General features: G+C 38.8%; 1 protein-coding gene across 2 annotated transcripts in view; it reads left to right on the top strand.

Moving 5' to 3' along the window:
• Positions 1-10,762: 10,762 nt before the first annotated feature.
• Positions 10,763-21,887, top strand: part of LOC100559080 (pancreatic lipase-related protein 2) — a 36,888-nt gene continuing 25,763 nt past the window's right edge. The window contains exons 1-4 of one of the 2 annotated variants that reach the window (XM_062975670.1): positions 10,763-11,965; positions 15,079-15,127; positions 16,066-16,220; positions 20,551-20,676. In XM_062975670.1, coding sequence (XP_062831740.1) covers positions 15,079-15,127; positions 16,066-16,220; positions 20,551-20,676 — 330 coding nt within the window. In that variant the 5' untranslated portion in view covers positions 10,763-11,965. Of the gene's footprint in view, positions 11,966-13,721; positions 13,878-15,078; positions 15,128-16,065; positions 16,221-20,550; positions 20,677-21,887 lie in introns of those variants that run through there. The other variant, XM_062975671.1, reaches the window with a different exon arrangement.

Below are 21,887 nucleotides of genomic sequence, written 5' to 3'. Positions count from 1 at the left end.
GTGTTTGTTTTGGGGTGAAACAGAGGGCAGGGAAGAAAGGATGGCACTGGCCTTTTAAATGCCAGTTCATTCCACATTTTGGCCAGTGTGGAAGTACCTTAACATCCTCTTTAGCGGAACCTTTCTTTCAGAACTCTGTATTCCATATTTTTAAAAAATGAAGAAAATTATGTCTAAATAGCATACTCTTCCGATAGTTTCTCTGTCTATGTGGCCTATCTCCTGCTAAACCGGGAAGATTGATAATGAAGTTTCTAAATGGCTTTGATTCTAAAAAGTTTGCATTTCCCACTGACTTGCATTTTTAAAAGCTTTCCTTAAAGTAGGCCAATAGCAGTTTTGAGACTAAATTGTGGAACAAACTATCCCTGCAGAGATGGAAGAAAGTCAAAGTTTCATTGTTTACACCCCACCCTTCAAAAATCCACTTATCCATGAAAGCTTGCTTTTATAACAAAAGGCAACAGGCAGAACAATAATAAACCAGAAGGCAGAAATGCAGAGCACCTAGGAAACTGACAGAAGCAAAGGATTAATTCTAAACCATTATTATGTTTTACACACCACAAAGTTGTTCTTTTTATATTTAAGGACTGCATTCAACATTGCACAATGTAATGTTCAGTAAACACAGTTGTACCATTTTGTAAACCTAGATTTGCAAATGCAATTGAGTGACTCCCTACTTTTAGCCCAACATAAGTACTTGTGTTATAATCTCTCAGTCTCCTGGAAAAAAGAAGACAATTTCACTTAGAGTATATAATTCTCAAAGGCAAATCTGGCTGAATCTGGCTGAATATCATTCTCAAAGATATTTCAAAGAGCAGAAGAGTGTTTTATCATCCAGGGTTGGCCCACCATTTGGCAGAGAAAAGAGGCCAATTTAGCAACAGGTTTGAGGTTTCAGGAAAGAGAAGCAAATACAAAGTTATTTCATTTCTTATTTTATTCTTTTTTGTGTATAAATTTGTATTGTGTTTTCTTATTTTATTCTCAGGTCTGGGGAGGTGTGTATGTGTCAAAATAACCTTTCTGGCTTTGAATGCTATGAATCTTGATTTGAGTGAATTCGGACAAAACCATCATTTTCAACTCTGCCTCATTTTCAACACTTCATTGAATTGGCCCTAATATCACCTCAGCATATTCATCTAGAGTAATTCCTGAATCAGCACTATTGTTAAATGCATGCTTGCTAAATGTCTATATTTTTAAAATGCAAAGTGCAGCTTCTAAATCAGGTGGCGGCAATAAAAGCTCAGTAGTTAGTGTCTTCTCTCCCTTGCTGTGGTTTCTAAGAAAACCACTCATCTGAAGATGCAATTTCAAATAATGGCTTTTGTCAGGCTTCCAGGAAGGGAGGGCAAGGTTAAATTGTCCCTCCTTGTCTCTATGATCCCAACAAAACAAACATCAAAATAGCAATTCAATTCTATATCTACTTTTTGTCCCTAGTCATGCTGGACAGGGATGATGATGGTGTCTAACATATCTGAAAAGTGCTACAATGAAGAAGGCTGCCGTAGTGTATAGGATAGACACATGGTGACAGCAGAAATGTAAAGCTTGGACAATAATATGCAGTACTTATATATTATTTTAAGAATGTTTAAAGTATGCCTTTCCAATACCAGCCACATCATTCTGTTCTCATAAAAATAGAATTGTAGTATTTTTGCTACAACATATTATTAACCTGGCTTGAGGCTGCCTATTTTCTTATGGCTTGCTTGCTTATTTACCTGGCAGATCATAGATGAAACAATAGGTGAACCAGATTGGTTCTCATTTATCACTCAGAGTTATCCTTTATATGTCTACAGAGAAATAAATCACATTGAGTTAAATATCACTTATTCTGTGGAACACAACTGCAACCTGAGAGATTGACAACATGGTCTTAGGTATGCCTGTACATATATAGATTTCCAAGGGGAACTTATTCCCAAGTATGTGTGTACAGGATTGAAGTTTGAGACCATAACTTTATGCCAGGATGGGAACTGTTGCTCTCCAAATGTTATTGGACTGCAAGTTGGCTGCTCTAATTGCAGTCCATCTAGATCAGTGGTCCCCAGATATTTTGGCCTACAACTCCCAGAAATACCAGTCAGTTTACCAGCTGTTAGGATTTCTGGGAGTTGAAGGCCAAAACATTTGGGGACCCACAGGTTGCGAACCACTGATCTAGAAGATCACATGATTTATAGCTATACTCAGCAGTCAGCCCTGCTGAAGTCAATGGAGTGCATATGTACAGGATTGACTGTTTAGCCACAGCACTGTGCCACTAAGGAATGGCTCAGAAAGAAATGGAGAAGCTCCTTTTATTGGGACATGGCACTTTTTCTTGGCACTTAGCTAACTCAAAAAAATTCATAAGGATCTAACAGTTGCAATTTATTGGATTCTTTTTTTAGCTTCATCCAAATGACCTTAGTATGTACCATTTTGACCATGCATTAAATGTAATATTTCTCAAACTGAGGTTAGAGTACAAGATAGAAAAGCGAAGAGATAACATTTTACTGTCAGCTTGCAGAACATTACCATCTTAACGTGTCATCAATGTACTGTCCTGGTAATCAGTCAGGATAGATGTCAGATACTTCAAGATAAGCAGCAGCACAATGCTGTTAGTGTAATCTCCATCTAAAAGGATATAAATTTATCATAGCATTCAGGATATTGAGTGAACCTCAGCTCCAGCACTCTCTGCATCCCAAATGAAATACCTCACTCTCTCTAATGACAGATTGCATTTAGTATAAATAAATGCAGGTGTACTGCCTAAGGTCTGTGATGGAAGTAGACAAGGAACTTGACTTTGCTATTTCAACTGAAAGTAATGTCCTCTGACAGAAAACATGCTTCTTATAGCTGTCTTGGTTTGGCCTTGTTATTAGCTAAATGTATTCAGAATTGTTCTTTGAGTGCTTACTTTGAGTTTGAGCATTTCATGCTTTCACCAGTGACAAGTATAGGGAACTTCAAGCTGAACAGATATTGCTGGACTCCAACTCCCATTAAACCTGATGACTGACCATATTGGCTGAAGTGCAACAATATCTGGAGCTTCATAAGATCATCACTCTTGCCACAGGGAACCTAGCATAGAAGACAAAGTGACCAACGTCATCTGAAGTATTAATAATAATAATAATAATAATAATAATAATAATTATTATTATTATTATTATTATTATTATTATTATTTTATTTTTGTACCCCACCTCCATCTCCCCAAGGGGACTCAGAGCGACTTACATGGGGATGAGCCCGGTCAACATCGTAAAATATAAACATATCAAAATACATACACAATATCATAAAATAGTATAAAACAACAACAATTATAACAGCATAGCAGTTGTGACAAAATAAAAACAAACTCAAACCAACAGCCAGTGAGCCTGAAATAAATTTATTTATAGAATGAAAATCAATCACACTTCCACTGGGTGTGTAGTGATTTCTTTCTCACCTTTTCTTTCTGTATATCAGAGGTATATATCTGATGCATTTATTCTCTGGTCTAGGCTTTTGCTAGACTCAGATTTTCAAACATGATATGCCACCCTAGTAACTGTCATTTGTGACAGTTTCAAATTTCAAATTAAATGCAAGGATGTTGCCAAAAAAGCTGCCACAATATGTTTATCCCACCAGCACCACTATTATTTAAATTAGAGGTTTTGAAGCTATCTGATGTGAAGACAGGCAATTTCTTTCTCCAATATGCCTGGCCAGGGACCAGTACCATATTTATTCCCATTGGCTACATTTGTTTCTTGCCTGGAAACACCAACCATTTAAGATGACACCATGCTTGGAATGATTACTGAAGAAAGCGCAAAGATAACTTACAGTAGAACATTAATAAAATAAAAATAATGATTGATGATAATTTAAATAATTTTAAAGTAGACAATAATGACTTTGAAATAAAGATTTTCCATACCTTGGCTTGGCCATTAATCAGAATGGAGACTGCGGTCAAGAAAACAGTAGGGCTTAAAAGGGCGGTTATGAATGAAGTGGACAAGATGCTGAATTGTAAAGATATATCATTGAATTCTAGCTAGAACTGTCCATGCCATCGTATTTTCAATTTCTGTGTATGGTTTTGAAAACGTGACTGTAAAGAAAGCTGATAGGAAGACAATCAACTCAATTGAAATGTGTTTTTTTTAATTGTGTCAGAGAACATACTGCAAGTAATGTGGTGTTGGAAAAGCGTATAGATATCATGAACTGCTAAAAACAAATAAACAGAAGAGTCTTAGAGCAGCTTAAGTCTGAAGTTTCTCCAGAGGCCAAGATAACTACACTGACTGTTGTATTCTGTCCATACCATGTGAAGACATGACTCATTAGAAAACACAAAAACACTTGATAGAAGACAGTAGGAAAAAAGGAAGACTGCATTACAGATGAGTAAACACAATCAAGGAAGCCATGGCCCTGAATCTGTTGTTGATAGGGGGACTGGGAGGACTTTCATTCATAGGGTCACCATGAGTCAAAGTCAACTTGATACTAGCAAACAACAAATTCTGCCCATAGAATATTAGAAGGATATTTCAGTCCACACTTCTGTACTCTATAATATATTGATAAAGGAGAAGGTAATGTTGATGGATAATGTGCATTCAAAATATTTGAGACACACATTTTTGATAGCAAAATGCCACATCTTGTGACATTCAGTGCAATGATTGTCACAGTGCCCCTACTAAGAATGGAAATTGAAAATAGTATTAGCCTTAGGTGGATAATTCCAAATAGCAAAATTACAAGCATTCCCCTTTCCCCAAGTATCCATTTGTGTGTCAAAAACAGTTTCAGAACAAAAAAGGTGTAGGTGTTTCCTCTACTCAGCTATTTCAGTTATTATTACTATGAAAGGAAATAAAATTCTGAACACTCCTAATTGAATTAAAGAAAGATTTGGATCAGAATGATTGCCTTAGTAAATGTCTAATAGCATTTCAGAGCTCAGCATTACTCTAAAGAAGAATGAATACAATGAAATACCAAAGTCATCCCCAACTGAGAAGTGATAGAATGATGAGAGTTTAAAGTAACGTTCTCAGCAAATAACCTCTCCATATTTCAATGTTGTATGATCTAATTTGCTTTTTCTGCCTTAAAGCTAAGGATTCATCAATCTGGGTTATAAGAAAAATTCTATAGTGGCTTATAAAAAACAGAGAAAACACATTGAGAAGGCAGTTCTGCTGAATACATCTCAGGGCCCTTCCAGACAGAGCCCTAAATTTGGGCTCTGTTGGGTCTTTACCAGAGGTATCCAAATGATGCCTCCGGTAAAAGAAGATTAATTCAGGACAAAGCAGGTAAACCCTGCTTTGTCCTGAATTAATTTGATACCCCATTTGATTTGGGCCTTCCTGAAAGATCTAATGGGGTATGTGTCCTATGGGGACTAACTACTGGGACTCCTTCCACAGTCCTGGAGGTCATTCCCCACACCATTTCAGTTCATCAGGTTCCACGAACCAGGTGAACTGAGGAGGGCACCCACCCCCTTCTTAACCCCCTCCCCAAAAGCCCTTAAAATTAAAAATAAATTACCAGGCTGCCATGTTACTCTTCCAGCAGGCCTCCTGGAATGTAGAAATGATGTGCCAGGAGGCGGGGGGGGGGGGATTATTCCTGCCCCCAACTCCTGGTGTGTAATTTCTACACGCCAGGAGGTCTGATGGAGAAGCAACATGATGACTAGGTAAGTTTAATTTTAAGGGCTTTGGGGAGAGTTGGCCTCATGCCCTCCCAGTAGTTACCAGGAGGGCATGGGGACACCTCCCAGGAAAGTCCGGGTTTTTGGGGGGCCCCACTTAAACCTGCACCAATGCAGGTTTCTTACACTTGCTTTGTCATGGATTTAAGTGAAGTCTGGAAATGCCCTCAGCTCAAGAATTCATTTTCGGTATGAAAGCTAAGCTCACAGTCCTTTCATACAAGAAGCTATTCCTGATTTTCTAATAGCCTTCTCCATTCTAAAAGTTTAAGAGCAAAGGGAGGTGAAGGATGGGAGGTTTTCTAATAGTTTGATATTTGGGTGCCACAAAATCTGGGTGAAATACTGCAGAATCTAAAGATGTACTAGAAGACTATGATCTACTTTTTGGTAGAAAAATGTTTTTTTCTTTAATATCTAATATTTTAGAGATCAGGGCTCATTGAATCAGATGATCACTTTCCAACTTGAAAAAGCTACTTTTTGAGACTACTGGACATACTGGTTGGAGAAATCCGGAAGTTATAGTCCAAAATGTAACTTGTTTCAAGAGAGAATTTTTTTTTCGTGTCAGGAGCAACTTGAGTCGCTTCTTGAGTCATTGCCCAGGGGACGCCCGGATGTTTTTTGATGTTTTTACCATCCTTGTGGGAGGCTTCTCTCATGTTCCCGCATGGAGCTGGAGCTGATAGAAGGAGCTCATCCGCACTCTCCCCGGGTGGGATTCAAACCTGGCAGTTTTCAGATCAGCAATCCAACCTTCAAGTCACTTAGTCCACTACGCCATCTGGGGCTCCTAAGAGAGAATTATTAAAGATGATGAAGAAATTTGCCAATATAGTTTTGCAGCTGAAAGAATTACAATAGCAAAGTCTTGGAAGGGGGGAAAAGAATTACTGTATATTCTCGAGTATAAGCTGACCCGAATATAAGCTGAGGCACCTAATTTTACCACCAAAAAACTGGGAAAACATTGACTCCAGTATAAGCCGAGATACCAATAAAATTACATTAATTGAGGGATCAGTAGTTTAAATGTTTTTGAATCTTTACATCAAACTGTAATTTAAGATATGACTGTTCAACTCAAATCATTATTTTCATCTTCTTCAATGTAAATGTGCTTATGTATCCTTTTAATAATAGAGTGAAATAATAAATGTAATAATAATAAATGAAGTAAAATAATGAATGTAATAATAGAGTAAAATAATAAATGTATTAATAATAAAAACAGAATAAAATAATAAATGTAACAATACCAATAATAATAGAGAAAAATAATAAATATACCATATATACTTGAGTATAAGCCGACCTGAATATAAGCCCACCAGGACCCTCACCCGAGTATAAGCCTAGGCGGGTTTTTTTTTTCAGTCCTAAAAAAGGGCTGAAAAACTAGGCTTATACTCGAGTATATTACTGATTAAGGTTTAGAGAAGAAAATTAGTTGAGTACATCCAAATGAGCAAGCTCTCCAATGGCTTGAGGAGAATTTGTTTGCCTTTAGGTATTTAAAAAAGAAGAAAAATAGATCTTTAAATAGCATAAGGAATTTAGGATAGAGTTTTGTTTGATACTAGTTCCTTATGGTGTGGTGTCAGAAGTCATGGGTGGTGGTTTGCGGGTGGGAAGGGGGCAGTGATGGGATTGGCGAAATAATATGTGTATTTTGATTGTTGAATTTTGAAGATTGTATGTTGTTTCTTCATATAATACAATAAAAGTTTACACCCAAAAATCCCCTCCAAAAACTCAAAAAAAGCAACTTTTCCAAGCTCTATTTTATTTCTGTCTCCATTTTTTCGACACTGAAGCCCAGAAACACAGCACCTTCAGAGATATACAGATATGTTATCTTTAACAAAATAACATCTGAAAAAATCACTGCAGAAGTAATATATTTTTGTTTCTGTGAGAAGCAAAGAGATAAGAAATTATAGCACATTTAGGTATGAGTGAAGGGGAAGTTTGCAAGAAGATTGAAAGTCTAGGTTTAGATTCATTTAGGGCTAAATTGCAAAAAAAAAGAGAGGACTATAACAATAGAAATTTATTTATTTATGTCACCACATTATGCCTTGATATTTTCTTATTTAAATACTAAGAACATAATTGATATGCATATGCACAAATGGAAAAGCAGCGGACTTAAGTGTTATAAACAAGTTTATATGTAATTCTGAATAGTAACCATATAAGATCTGAAATCAAAAGAAAGGTTAAAAAAATCAGTAAACTGAACTTTTTGGTATTGTTCTCTTTTTCCCCATAGATATTACCCACTAATAACTTTAAAGTTACTAATTTTAAAGACAATAAAAAGTATTAGAAATTGCAATGTAGTATGGATCACCACTAGGTGGTAGTAGAAACGTGTATTCTAGAGAGCTCTTTCGATGTTAATATTGCAAATTACAAGAGCTTTGTAAATTCGTAGTTGGGAAGATTATCCAACTTTTGCAAAACCTGACGGGGAAATATAACAGTCATTGAACTTTTCTGTCTTCACAGTTCACACTTGTTGGCATGGATTAGGTTGAAAAACCTTTGATCCACCAAATAGTTTGATTGAAAATTCTCAACATGTTCAATGGTGAGAAATTGTGGCAGTTATTAGATCAATGGTTCTCATCCTATACATCCCCAGGTGTTCTGGCCTACAATTCCCAGAAATCCCAGCCAGTTTACCAGCTGTTAGGATTTCTGGGAGTTGAAGGCCAAAACATCTGGGGACCCATAGGTTGAGAACCACTGTATTAGATCTTAACATTTGAAAAGCCTTCAACCCTGGCCACATCTATATTGACCACTTAGGTCAGTGTAGACCTAGATCAGCCAAATTCTGCATGGAGCTGATCTGGCATAAAATAGGGCCACCTTAACACAGCCTTGCCCCACATTACCCAGTTAGAGGAAGGTCCAAATTCTGGCCCAGAATTTAAGGTAAAGGTTTTCCCCTGACGTTAAGTCCAGTCGTGACCAACTCTGGGGGTTGGTGCTCATCTCCATTTCTAAGCCTAAGAGCTGGCGTTGTCCGTAGACACCTCCAAGGTCATGTGGCCGGCATGACTGCATGGAGCGCCGTTACCTTCCCGCTGGAGCGGTACCTATTTATCTACTCACATTTGCATGTTTTCGAACTGCTAGGTTGGCAGGAGGCCCAGAATGTACTATCCTCCAATTTCGTGCCCATGGGAACATGGGACCCTCTGCAAATGCCCCTCTGCCATCCTGTGTTTTCTGGGCGGAGGCCGTCTGTGAACATGAGATAGCAGTCCCCTATGCTCCAGATCAGTCCTTAGATCTTTCATGATGGTGTCCACACACACTGGACTGATTCCTCTGTTATGCCACATTGGTGTCCACCTGGTCTAGCTGCCCTGTCTTCTTGTGCTTTCTGAGAGATCCTAGCCACTATGGTTGCATCTGCGAGGTTATAACCTGGTGTGTGCATGATTTCCAAAGAGAGGGTACAATGACACCCTCCTTGGAGTAAGATGATGGTGGAAGTGTGCATGCAAATAGTGGATCAGGCTCAAGCAAAATTGGACCAGCTGTACAGATGACCACAAACTCCGAGGACACTCTGGAGTTTCCTTTGGTTACTAAGGAACAAAATCAGGCTAAGAGCTAAAAACTCCAAACTCTTACCAGAACCCGTTGTGTGTTACAAAGATTGCCAGCACCAGCTTCAGGGTGTAGGTTTTCTCTTTAATTCTTGTATACACGGCCTGAGTAATGACACAGAGAGAAGGTGCTGGGTGCTCAGATATTATGTAAAGACTTAGGAGGCTGTAATTATACGCCATAATGGGAAGGACTGCATAGTTGAAGCCAGGAAACAGTCTATTAAGATTAACTGTTAAAACATGTTGTTCGTTGCTAGACAACTACAGAATCTGTCAAAAGGTATATCAATTTGAAAAGTAGACTTGTAATTTCTTCAAACTGGTTCTGCAAGGAAGAATGAGAGTGTGAAGCAAGAAGTCTGGCAAGGCTGGGTGGAAGCTGCCATCCACAGCTCATGAAATGCTAAAAGGGTAAAGGACATAACCTACATGTAAATGTAGTTAGGAATATCGGAATGGGAGTGAAGAACAATTAGGAAGAGGGAAATTGATGAGTTCTGGGAAGGTTTTGGATTGCTGAGAATGCTTCTTGACTAGGATAGCAGCCACCTTAAGGCTCAAGTACCAGATTCAAGGAGAACTCCAAAAGTAAAAAAAAAAAAAAAGGAAGGTGAGTAACAGGGCCAAAGGGTTAGAATTGCAAGGCAAACAGAGGATGAATCTACATTGTAGAAATAATTCACTTTGACACCACCTTATCTGCCATGGCTCAATGATATAGGTCCTGGAGTTGCAGTTTTACAAGGCCTTTAGCCTTCTCTATCAAATAGTATTAGAGTCTCACCAAACAATCGCTGTCATGATTCCATAGCATTGAGCCATGGCAGTTAAAATTATGTCAAATTTGCATTAATTTGTCTGTAAATGTACCCAGAATGAGGAGATCCATCACAAGGAGATTCACAGTAGCAAAAGGCTTGGGTTCAAAACTTGATTTGCAATCGTAGAAAGTAATGCACAAGTTTTCTGTGTCTGTTTTTGTAAGTAGGCAAGAGAATCACGTAGGATATCACATACCCTATTATCAATAATTAATGTTTTCTTTGCTCCCCCTCTCAAAACTCAAAATATTTCCAACACATACCAGTATATTAATTTGAACATTTCTGTGCCAAATGACATTCACAAACTCTTTAGAAGGCTCAATGAAAACATAAATGATTATAAAGAGAACAGATTAAAGGCAAGCTGTTATGCAATAATACTAGATAGAATCATCAATTCATTAGTTCAGCAGCCAATAAACCTCCTACAGAGCAACACAGGCAGAGAAGCATAGTGAAATAATAAAATGAATGATCATAATTGCAATTAAGTAAGGGAGGGAATTCCTGAGCTAGGGTGTGGGAAGCTACAGAAAAGGTCCTTGGAATGTAGATAATCGCATCATCTTCAAGGAAACTTCATGACAGTTAGAGGCAGTGAGCAATAAGTTGAATAGCTGGAAGCTGAAGCCTGAGGAGAGAAACAAAATAAATATCTTTATATTCCGATTCAATAATTCAGGTTGTCCAATGGGGAAGAGGGTGGAGCAAGTCAGAGAAAGGATACTCTCAGGCTCCTTCTACACTGCCATATAAAATCCAAATGATCTGCTTTGAACTGGATTATATGGAAATATAGAAAGGAACTCAGTTACTCATTTTATGATTTAAGTATAACTTTTTATGGCAGTCAAAAGACCCCATCAGGAAGCATGACGTTTGAGCAATTTGGGCAGTTTCACATAGCATTTAGAACTCCCAATGTATTGCAGAATTACTTTGGAGAATTATGAGGGTTGAATGAAAAGTAATGCCTCCACCTTCGTAACTCCTCAACAGATGGCTGTACTGGTATGCGGCAGGTACTGGCTTGTTCAGTAGACTCTCCTCTACAATTCCATTTGGCAGGAAGCCTTAGCATTGAATGGTTGTGTTGTTAAAGTGCGAAGTATGGAACCCTGCGCAGACAGTCAATGCGACTTAAGCAATGTGCAGTCATTGAATTCTTGACAGCAGAAGGTGTCACCCCAAAGGAGATTCAACAGAGAATGCAAGCTGTTTATGGTGATTGTGTTGATGTGAGTACTGTGCGTCAGTTTAAAGATGTTGAGGTGGGAACACTGGTAAAGCTGTGTCCATCATCTGGAAGAAATGATCTATTGCCTCTAAACCTAGGTACCAATACTTCCCAATGTAATTTGAGCATTGTTTGAAACCCATCAGAGAGAACAATGGTTCTGACCACTGGTTAAGTGGGTCCATCATCTGGAAGAAGTGATCCATCACCTCTAAACCTAGGTCCCCTTCCCACAAAATTCCCAGTCCCGGGGATACTTTGCATAAAAAACAGCTGGATCTTGTTGAATATTGGCAGTCAGTAAGAATTAGGATAAAAAATCACCTCCTAACTCTTTTAAATTTCTTTTTTGATGTGTAATAATAAAAATGTGGGTGGAGTCTCATGAAAACCGGTCTGGACCTGTTCAATGTAAACAGTCACAACACCGTGAGAAATTATTTAACAAGAGCAGTGAAACTGTACGGAGTCAGAGAGAGATCAGAGAAAAAACGAGTAACTACAGGTAAGAATGTTGCATAATTTGAGGGTGGTAGTAGTACATCATTCAGTTTATGGGTTTATGCTCTAATGGCTTTATACATTGACCAGTGTTTTTAAAGAAATTGTCTGCCCAGAAGTTGTTAAACCCACTAAATACTTGATTTTTTGCAATGCTATTTGTCAATTATGGGAGCTATAGTTCAGCAACATCTGGGACTGAAATTTGGGAAACACTCACATAGATAATAATGTAGAACTTGGAAAGCAAGCACGGTGTGGTTTGAGTGTTGTATTCTCAGAGATCAGGAGGTGAATTCACACTGTTCCTTGAAGATCTCCTGGGCATCTCAAACTCGGCTTCAAAGTAAGGCAACGGGAAATCCTCTTGGAACAACTGTTGCCGAGAAAAGCCTCTGATACCCTCATCTTAGGATTGCTTAAGCCAGAGATGACTTGAAGGCACACAACAATAAATAAACAGAAGTGTTTGTGATTTAGCAGCACTATTGATCAAGCAGAGATTTATTTCAGAATAGTTATTATCCAGAAAGGCATTGTAAGGTTGCAGTTCTATAACTGGGAATAAAAACTCCTGAATGCAATAGGATTTGCTTTTGAGTAGACATAAATAGTCTTGCTTCATGGCAGCTGTCATTTTTTTTAAACAAATGAAATTTCTTTTTAGGAGTACTTTGATGTATGTGATTCCCATTAACAAATTACTCTTTATACATGGGCCAGTTTTCTTCTCGCTACTTCTGTTGTTTCTCCCATGCACCCATTTCCCTTTCTCTCTTTCTCACATACATTCACACATACACACGTTTATTCTGTGTACTCAGTTTAAGGTTACAATTTTTCCTAAACCCTGATGAGTACCACAAAAAACACAAAGACAAGCATGACCTTCAGGACATCACATCTTAAATCATCCTGAGCTAATGTTTTATCATATTGAAGTACTATAAACAACCTACCTCCATCTCATCCAAGGGCACTTCCGGACAGCGCCAAAATCCACGCCAAAGCGGGTTTTAAAAACCTACTTTGGCACAGATTCCCATATCAATTCCCCCGAAAAACACTTGGGCTTTCCCAGGAGGGTGGCTACATGCATCTGGATTAAAATTGGGATGACATGCAGCCACCCCGAAGCCTCCCAATTTATACCTAAAATAAAGTAAAACGTACCTGGCCACCATAAGTTTCCTCCTCGGCCCTCTTCTCTCCTGGCGTGTCATTTCCTGGCATGAGGAGGTGGCTAGATGCAATTTACTTTATTTTTAGGGGTAATATGGGGGTGGCTCCCCTCTTGGTCTTTGTGGCTATCTGGATTGGGCCTGGGAATTATGTGATGTGGTCCCCGGGCCCAATCCCCACAGGGCCCACAACTGAAAACACCTGAATCTTTCCTTAAGATCTGGGTTTTACTAGGTATTTCATTATTTCGAGACAAACCAGGGAAACATTTTTACCAGAGGCGTCATCTGGATGCCTCTGGTAAAAACCCAGACAGGTCCCAGGATATGGGTCTGTCTGGATGGGCCCAAAGTCAAACACTCCTTTGTAGTCTGGTAATGGCTGTTTCCATACATCTTCCATCTCTGAAATAAATCTATACCCAAATCTTTACAGCTTTCTCAAGGTGTATTTTAAATTATGGTCTAAAGTGAGGAAAAGCGATTCTCCACATGGATGGTTTTAATTACAAATGCTTGTAATAAGGTTGTCGGTGGTGGAGACTACATAGATTCTTATCTGTAGCCGGTAGTAGGGGTGAATATAAGGTTTTTTGATATGTGCTTTGGCACTTTTTTGGTGACGGACTCTGGAATTTCCTCTTTAGGTTCCGGGACCCAGGGATTGAGGAAGAAGTTGACCCTTGAGGCTAACCTGGGGTTTTCTCTCTCACTTACATAGTTCTACATTTGGAGGTAGGAGGGAGGATTGTCCTGGCTTTGCTTCCATGTAGATGGCTAACTAGGAATCAACTTGGTTATTGGATTGTCCTAAGGGTTCAGATGTTTTGCCCCCAAAAAGCCCAAAGAGGTAGTCAAGGGATGCCACATAGCCTCAGCTGATCTTGTATCACGTTGCTCCTTCCTATTGCTCCATTCAAGTTCAACACAGTATAAATGGGCTGGGCTGTGGCGCAGGCTGTTGAGCAACCAGCTGCAACAAATCACTCTGACCAAGAGGTCATGAGTTCGAGGCCAGCTCGGAGCCCCATGTTTGTCTTGTCTTTGTTCTGTGTTAAGGCATTGAATGCTTGCCTTATATGTGTAATGTGATCCGCCCTGAGTCCCCTTCGGGGTGAGAAGGGCGGAATATAAATACTGTAAATAAATAAATAAATAAATAAATAAATAAATAAATAAATAGGTTCTAGGTCAAGGTGACCCATTTCTCTGTGTGGTCTCATTATTCTGTGGTTTGTCATCAGTTAGCCTTTCAGCTAAAGATAAATAAACACAGACTCACAATGCTTCAGCTTTACCCTCTACCTCACCTTTATCAAACCTGTCCATATCCATTTCTTGGTGATCAGAGAAAAGGGTCAAAGCGCCTTATGCTAAATCGAACAGTGTGTTCATAAGTGCATGTGTGAGAGATATTTTATTGGTCAAATTTGCTGTTATTTTAAGAATGGGGAGGAAACCCTAACAAAACATTACAGCTGGTAAGCAGATTGACTTCCCTAGGTGAATCCCATATGCATAACATGGATAAATTTGTTTGGAATTAAGCCCCACCTTTATCTTGTTTTAGAGCACTGCATATAGAAAACAGCTGTATGCTTTTTTAATGGATGGGGCAGTTCTATGCATGCAGATGACAAGCAAATCTGCATGTGTTTTCTGTATTATATTTAGGAACTCCCTTTGCCTTTGGAATGCCTGTTGTGCATTGGTTTTTAAATAATATATTAAGCACCAATGTGTTAATTTGGTTTCTTGGAGTTATCTTGACGCTCTCCAGGAATCATAATAGTGATTTCTTCATCCCTATTTGCAGCAGATTTTGTCACAGATATAGACAATTACAATATAACAGAGGGATTAAAGATGCAACATGCCCACATAATCTCATCTGGATCCTAGGCTTGCAGATAACATGTGTTTCTTTTCCTTCTAGATGTTTGGTATTTGGTTCACTGCATTCCTTCTACATGTAATTGTAAGAGGTGAGGACTATGAGCAATAATACTCATCTTGAAAGCATTCATACAGTTGTTTTGTGAGTTTTTATTCTTCTGTTCTCACTGATTTCGCATTGCAGAACTTGCTTTCAAAACATGTTATATTTGTTGTATTATGTTGTTTTCTTGTAACTGTGTTGCTCATTAATTTATTATGTTATTTATTCATATTTCCAAGATCTATCATCACAGACAAATGACATATCAGTATATTGTGAGACTGACAACTCCGTAGTGGAACACTGTTGTTTTCTGGAATCCCAATGAAGACAGAGTTTTATAGGCAATTTAGAATAAACTAAACTAAAGAATGGCAATTGTGCAACTTCAATCATTGCATTTGTTTAAAAGGAGGTGGGCTCCCAACATTTATTTATTTATTTATCAGTATTTATATTCTGCCCTCCTCACCCCGAAGGAGACTCAGGGCGGATCACAATGCACATATACATGGCAAACATTCAATGCCATTAGACAGACACAGAGGCAATTTAATATTTTTCCAGCTTCTGGCTTCATGATGGTATACTTGATTCCAGCCACAGGGGGAGCTGCCGCTTCATCGTCCACTTGTGACACAGAGTTCTTGAGGAGTACTTCCTCATTCCTTTCTGCATGCTGCTGGAAGTTTTTATGGTGTTGTAAATTGGTTAAATTAGCCTCCCCGCATACAGTGGTACCTACATTTTCTACTTGACAGATGCAACTGTCTTTCGAGCTGCTTAGGTCAACAGCGAGCTAGGCTATTAAATGGTCAGGAGCTCAATCCAAACCAGGCTTCGATCTCATGACCTCTTGGTCAGTCGTGATTTATTGCAGCTGGCTACTAACCAGCTGCACCACAGCTTGGTAGGCACTTCAGTTGGTGCTATTAATTCATCTTGGGGCTATTAATTCAATGTAAATACTCTCTCTTGTCACAGGTTCAGAGATTTGTTTTGATAGACTTGGGTGCTTTGAAAATGGACCTCCTTGGGGTGGAACTTTACAAAGGCCAACGTTGGACTTCCCAGAGCCTCCAGATATCGTTAACACTGCTTTTCACTTGTATACTAGAGAAAATCCTATCTATTTCCAGGTAAGCGTGTGTTCTAATAATCCTACACCACACAAAAGGCAAGGTATAAATTTAATCAATAAATACAAAACTTAAAATAATTAATACAGGTTTAATAATATCCTAATTAGATATCCTGTGAAATAAATACACAAAGAGCCCTGCCCCTTTCCATTGGTATTTCCATTATCCTTCAGAAAGGGAAGGGAGGCTAGCACTAAGGATTTCGACATGTTCCAAAATGCCAGGAGGGTACTATTCTGAATATTGTAGAAATATTCCATGCATGGAGGAGGCTCTTCCCCTTTGAAACTGTTCCCCCCCTCCCCAATACACAAAAGTGTTGAGTTAGCAAGCTTTATCTGTATATACTCTTGAATTAGTCAACCTCATTTATAGGTAGAGAGCAGGACCTGGGGCCAAAATTATGAATTTTTACATGATAAGTCAAGGGGCATTCTACAGAGAGAAGAAAGCACCAATGCCACTCAGTTGACGTCCCTGACTGCTACTGCCATTTCCCCATGCAGACATTTAAAAAGGCCAGAACCTGCACCACAGTAGAGAGAGTAGAGGAGTTGGTGTTTCTTTTAGGTTATCCCAGGATGGACTAGAAACTTCCCTTTCACCATTCTACTCAGAGCAGGAGATGGTTTTTTTTGACCCATCAATAAGTTGACACAGGTTTTTTGGAATGATTTTTTAACTGCAGTTGTAAATCCTGGAGCTTGCTAGTGGGCATGTACTAAAGCCATGTTATTGTCTTCCCTTCCATTACAGTCTTCCAAACTGTAAGAAAATCTATTCTGCATAATTTCAGAACTTTCAGATCAAGTTTTGAAGGTGTGGGGAAGACTTCAGAAAGGGCTTCATTGTTGATGCCCTCCTCTGCTTCTAGTTCAATTCCTTGTCTAAAGCAGGAATGAAAATCATGTATTCCTCCAGATATTGTTGGACTGCCATGTCTATTTATTTTATTTTATTTGCATCACTTTTACCCCACCCTTCTCACTCGTAGGGACTCAGGGCGGCTTACAACAATCGGCAATTTACATTGCCCAGAACACATTCAATAAAACAATAACAAAATCAATAAACATTACAACAATACCACATCAATTAAAAACTCTATTAAACTCTATTAAAACATGAGTTATAAAATTTTAAAATGCATATGTAGTTAGATTCGTCCATTAACACCTTTCGCGTACGCCTTGATTCAAGCCATATCACCTCAGATATTTACTCCTCGAACACTTGAGCACGTAGCCACGTCTTCACTGCCTTCCTAAAACCTAGGAGAGTCGGGGCTTGTTGTACTCTACTGGGGAGGGCATTCCACAGCCAGGGAGCCACTACCGAGAAGGCCCTGTCCCTCGTTCCCACCAGCCGGGCCTGTCTACCATTCCTTATCATTCACTTCACAGGCTAAAACAATTGGGCTTTGGAATTCAATAACATCTAGAATGCCACATAATGTAATTCAGGGGTGTCTAGCTCATTTTCATCGATGGCCACATCAATCTTTATGGTTGCCTTGAAAGAGTCACTTGCAACTATAAGATTGTATAAATGTAATCATATTAGGCCTAGCATTGAAAGCCTTGAGGGGCCACACAAAATGTGACGGACTGGATTCGGCCCATGAGCCTTGTGTTTGACATGTGTGGTCTAACTGAACTGTTGCATCCATTAAACAACTATTTTGTTTCTAGGTGTGCTGCTTAAACATTACATATTAAAATGTTAAATGGCTGAGATAAAATTACACTGAATCTTGTACACACTTAATGTGGCATAAACATAATTAAATTACTTCCTAAACTATTAGGATTGCAATCTGACTAAAATTTCCAGTCTGGTTGTTATTGTGTTAGTGTAATCTACCTCAAGATTGAGCAAATCAAATTCTTGATCAGTTACAACCTTGAAAAGAATTTGTTAGAAAATAAGCTAGTCATTCCTATACAGAGAACCTCTTTTGGGCAACAGTTCACAGAGTCCCACATCGACATTTCTCCATGCCCTATCCCAGAGACTGTATCATTGGCCCGGTTGCCAGTCACATCTAGAAAAGTCTAAACAATAGGAATTTGTTTAGTCAACACTTGCCCAAGTTTCATTGATTGACTGGTCTACTCTAGCTAGCACTAGCAATTAGCTTTAGTCTAAAAGTTATTTTAATCCTCTTTACCTCATTACATTTGGGTAAGAACAGACAAGCATCTCAAGCTGTGAGGATTACCTGAGAAGGAATCCCACTGGAGCATTGCAGCACACCAAAATACCTGGGAATTATCCTGGACTGTGCCCTGATTTACAAGAAGCACTGCTTGAATATCAAGCAAAACGTGGGTGCTAGAAATAATATCATATGAAAGCTGACTGGCACAACCTGGAATCGCAACCAGATATAGTGAAGACATCTGCCCTTGCGCTTTGCTACTCTGCTGCTGAATACATACGCCCAGTGTGGAATACATCTCATCACTTTAAAACAGTGGATGTGGCTCTTAATGAGACATGCTGCATTATCACAGGATGTCTATTTCCTACATCACTGTAGAAATTATACTACTTAGCCATTATTATAACACCTCACAACCTTTGGGAAGTAGCAGCCAGTAATGAAATGATCAAGACATAGACATTTCTGACCCATCCTCCGGATATCAGCCAGCAAGCCAATGCCTTAAATCAAGAAAGAGCTTTCTTGCAGGAACATATCAGCGAGAGTCCAAAAGTGACAGAACAGAACCCAGAACCTCAATACATGGCTGATACCAGATGAGAAGCTTCCCATTGGGTACACAGAAGACTGGGCGACTTGGAAGGTGCTGAACGGACTGTGCTCTGGCACCACGAGATACAGAGCCAGTCTTAAGAAATGGGTCTACAAAGTGGAGTCCATGACATGCAAGTGTGGAGAAGAGAAAACCACAGACTACTTATTACAATGCAGACTGAGCCTTCCACATGCACAATGGAGGACCTTCTCACAGCGACACCAGAGGCACTCGAAGTGGCCAAGTTCTCAGTATAATGCCAAGTTTTTAACTTTGTGGTTTCTTATACAGTATGACTGTATTCTCAATTCGCTTCTGACACGATAAATAAATATTACATTTAGGAGGTAAATTGAGGCATTTGGATGTTACTTTGGATTATTTTTGTCATTTTTATATTTTTTCAATATTAATGTGTTGCTATCATGTTAGAAAGGGATTGATTTTGTGCTATTTTTTATTTCACATTCACAGACTAACATGTATTCCCAAGCTATGCTCAAATATATCTCTTTACCCTAACCCACACATTTTTGAGGAATACTAAGTTTTAGGTAACAGTCATATTAAGGAAGGTATCAACACAATAGTGGTTGCTGGTGAATCCATTCTAGGTTTTATTCCAAACTTTAAAGGAGCTCTCCGAGGACCTCACTGTTTTTGGCACCTTGAGGAGTGCCTTTAAAATCTGTAGTAAAAATCACAAGTGGATTCATTTCAACTCAACATAAAACCTTCAAGCTGCCACTGGCAGCAGTGATATTGATTATTTAACATGTAGCTTTTCTGCAGAAGAGTCATTATACAAGGGCAGTGCAAGTGGATAAAATCATCTCAAACACAAGTACATAATCCTGAGCCAAAAGAACTATAAGAAACTCAACTTTGCCACTAATTTATGAGATAGACAAGTAATGTAGAAATATATGACTTGATAAAAAAATTAGCGCAAGCAGAAAGGTCAAAGAGATACCTATTGTTTTCCTTTAGGATTTTTATTTGTCATGTTGAACTCTCATTCATGATTCAAGCCAACAGAAGTTGTTTTATCCCCATCACAACCTCACAATCTATGATCTAAATAAGATTACAAGATAATGAATTGCATAACATTCTGACTAAAACATAGGTCCTGGATTTTCAACATCAAAAACTAAGTCTACAACCATGAAGCCATACCTGAAACAAACAAACATGGTGGAAATGTTCATATGCATAAATCAAAATAGGAAGTGGCGTCTTCATATTTTATTAAATAATATTTCCACCTTCATTAATAAGGTGATGCAAAAAAAGTATGTGTATGATAACAAGTAGTCTATAACTTGCTATGTGCTGGAGGTTTCCATGAATAGGAGGTTTTCAAACACTCTGTGACCACGTTATGCCCAATGACTTTTAGAGGCTCCACAAATTAATATTTTTCTCCTTTGGGCTAGAGAGGACCCTACACACAGTCAGACAGGTAGGGGTCAATCCAAGCCCCTTGCATTATCATCTTGTTTCCAAAGAAGTCAAAACGCTAATAATTATTATTAACATATGTCTTTCTCCCCTTAATCTAGGTAATATCTGCAGTAAATCCATCAACGATTAAAGTCTCAAATTTCAGAACAAACCGGAAAACACGTTTCATTATACATGGCTATTTTGTTGGAGATGAATATGATCGGATAGTAAACATTTGCAGGGTAAATATATAGCTAATTATTTTGCTATTTTTATTGTTGATATATGTACGCTTAGCAGTATGTGTATCCCTGTCCTCCAATCACACAGGATGAAATGTCACTAGAAATTCTGCATGGGGGAAATTGAGCATTAAGTTCCACCTAGTTGGATTCATAACAACACAGGTATCCTTCAGAGGTTGTCATTGTGTGTCCAACTACCAAATTCATAGCCAGATGCTTCATGGGCATATAGGTAGAGACCTCCACACCAGGGAGATGAGTTTCAAGGTAGTGAGGGAAGTAGAAAATTATTTCCTCCAAATGACCCCCCAAAAAACATAGTCTGGGATTACACCAGGACATGTCAGTAATAGGATACCAGCTGTTAATGCACCAATTATGCTGACCTTTCATTGCAAAATGCAATATGTATGATGCATTCGTGATACATGGTTACAACAAAAGGTATATAACTCAGCACAGCTATTTACATGTAGCTATTTATATGTGACTATTTACATTATGGTGACAGGATGTTGAGGGAGGCTTTTGGGCGAAAATGGGTAGGGGAGTCAATTCAGACTCCTTTAAGGTAATCAAGTGGTGTTATTTTTAGTCCAGAAGGAGCAAAAAAAAAAAGTAAAATAAAGAGAACTAAAGCCTCTAATAAGGAGCCCCGGTGGCGAAGTGCGTTAAAGCACTGAGCTGGAAACGAAACGGTCCCAGGTTCAAATCCCGGGAGCAGCGTGAGCGGCCGCTGTTAACTCCAGCTCCTGCCAATCTAGCAGTTTGAAAACATGCCAATGTGAGTAGACCAATAGGTACCGCTCCAGCGGGAAGGTAACGGCACTCCATGCAGTCATGCCGGCCACATGACCTTGGAGGTGTCTACGGACAATGTCGGCTCTTTGGCTTAGAAATGGAGATGAGCACTAACCCCCAGAGTCAGACATGACTGGAATTAACGTCAGGGGAAACCTTTACTTTTACTTTAAAGCCCCTAATAGTAATACTGTATTTCTTCAATTGTAAGATGCACTTTTTATAGAAGCTTTTCTTTAAATAAGGTGCGTCTTAGAATCACAGGTGTATCTCATATATTTTTGGTGGTGGTTGTGGTACTGAAATTGGGGTGTGTCTTACAATCCACGGCAGCCTACAATTGAAGGAATACTATAACTTCTGCTTACATTGGGAGTGGGGAAGTTAACACAGTTTGTAAACTCATA

Source organism: Anolis carolinensis, chromosome 3 (genome assembly GCF_035594765.1).
Source record: "Anolis carolinensis isolate JA03-04 chromosome 3, rAnoCar3.1.pri, whole genome shotgun sequence".
Lineage (NCBI taxonomy): Eukaryota > Metazoa > Chordata > Lepidosauria > Squamata > Dactyloidae > Anolis > Anolis carolinensis.
Note: the sequence above shows the minus strand (reverse complement) of the source record. Positions and strands in the feature narration are given on the sequence as shown.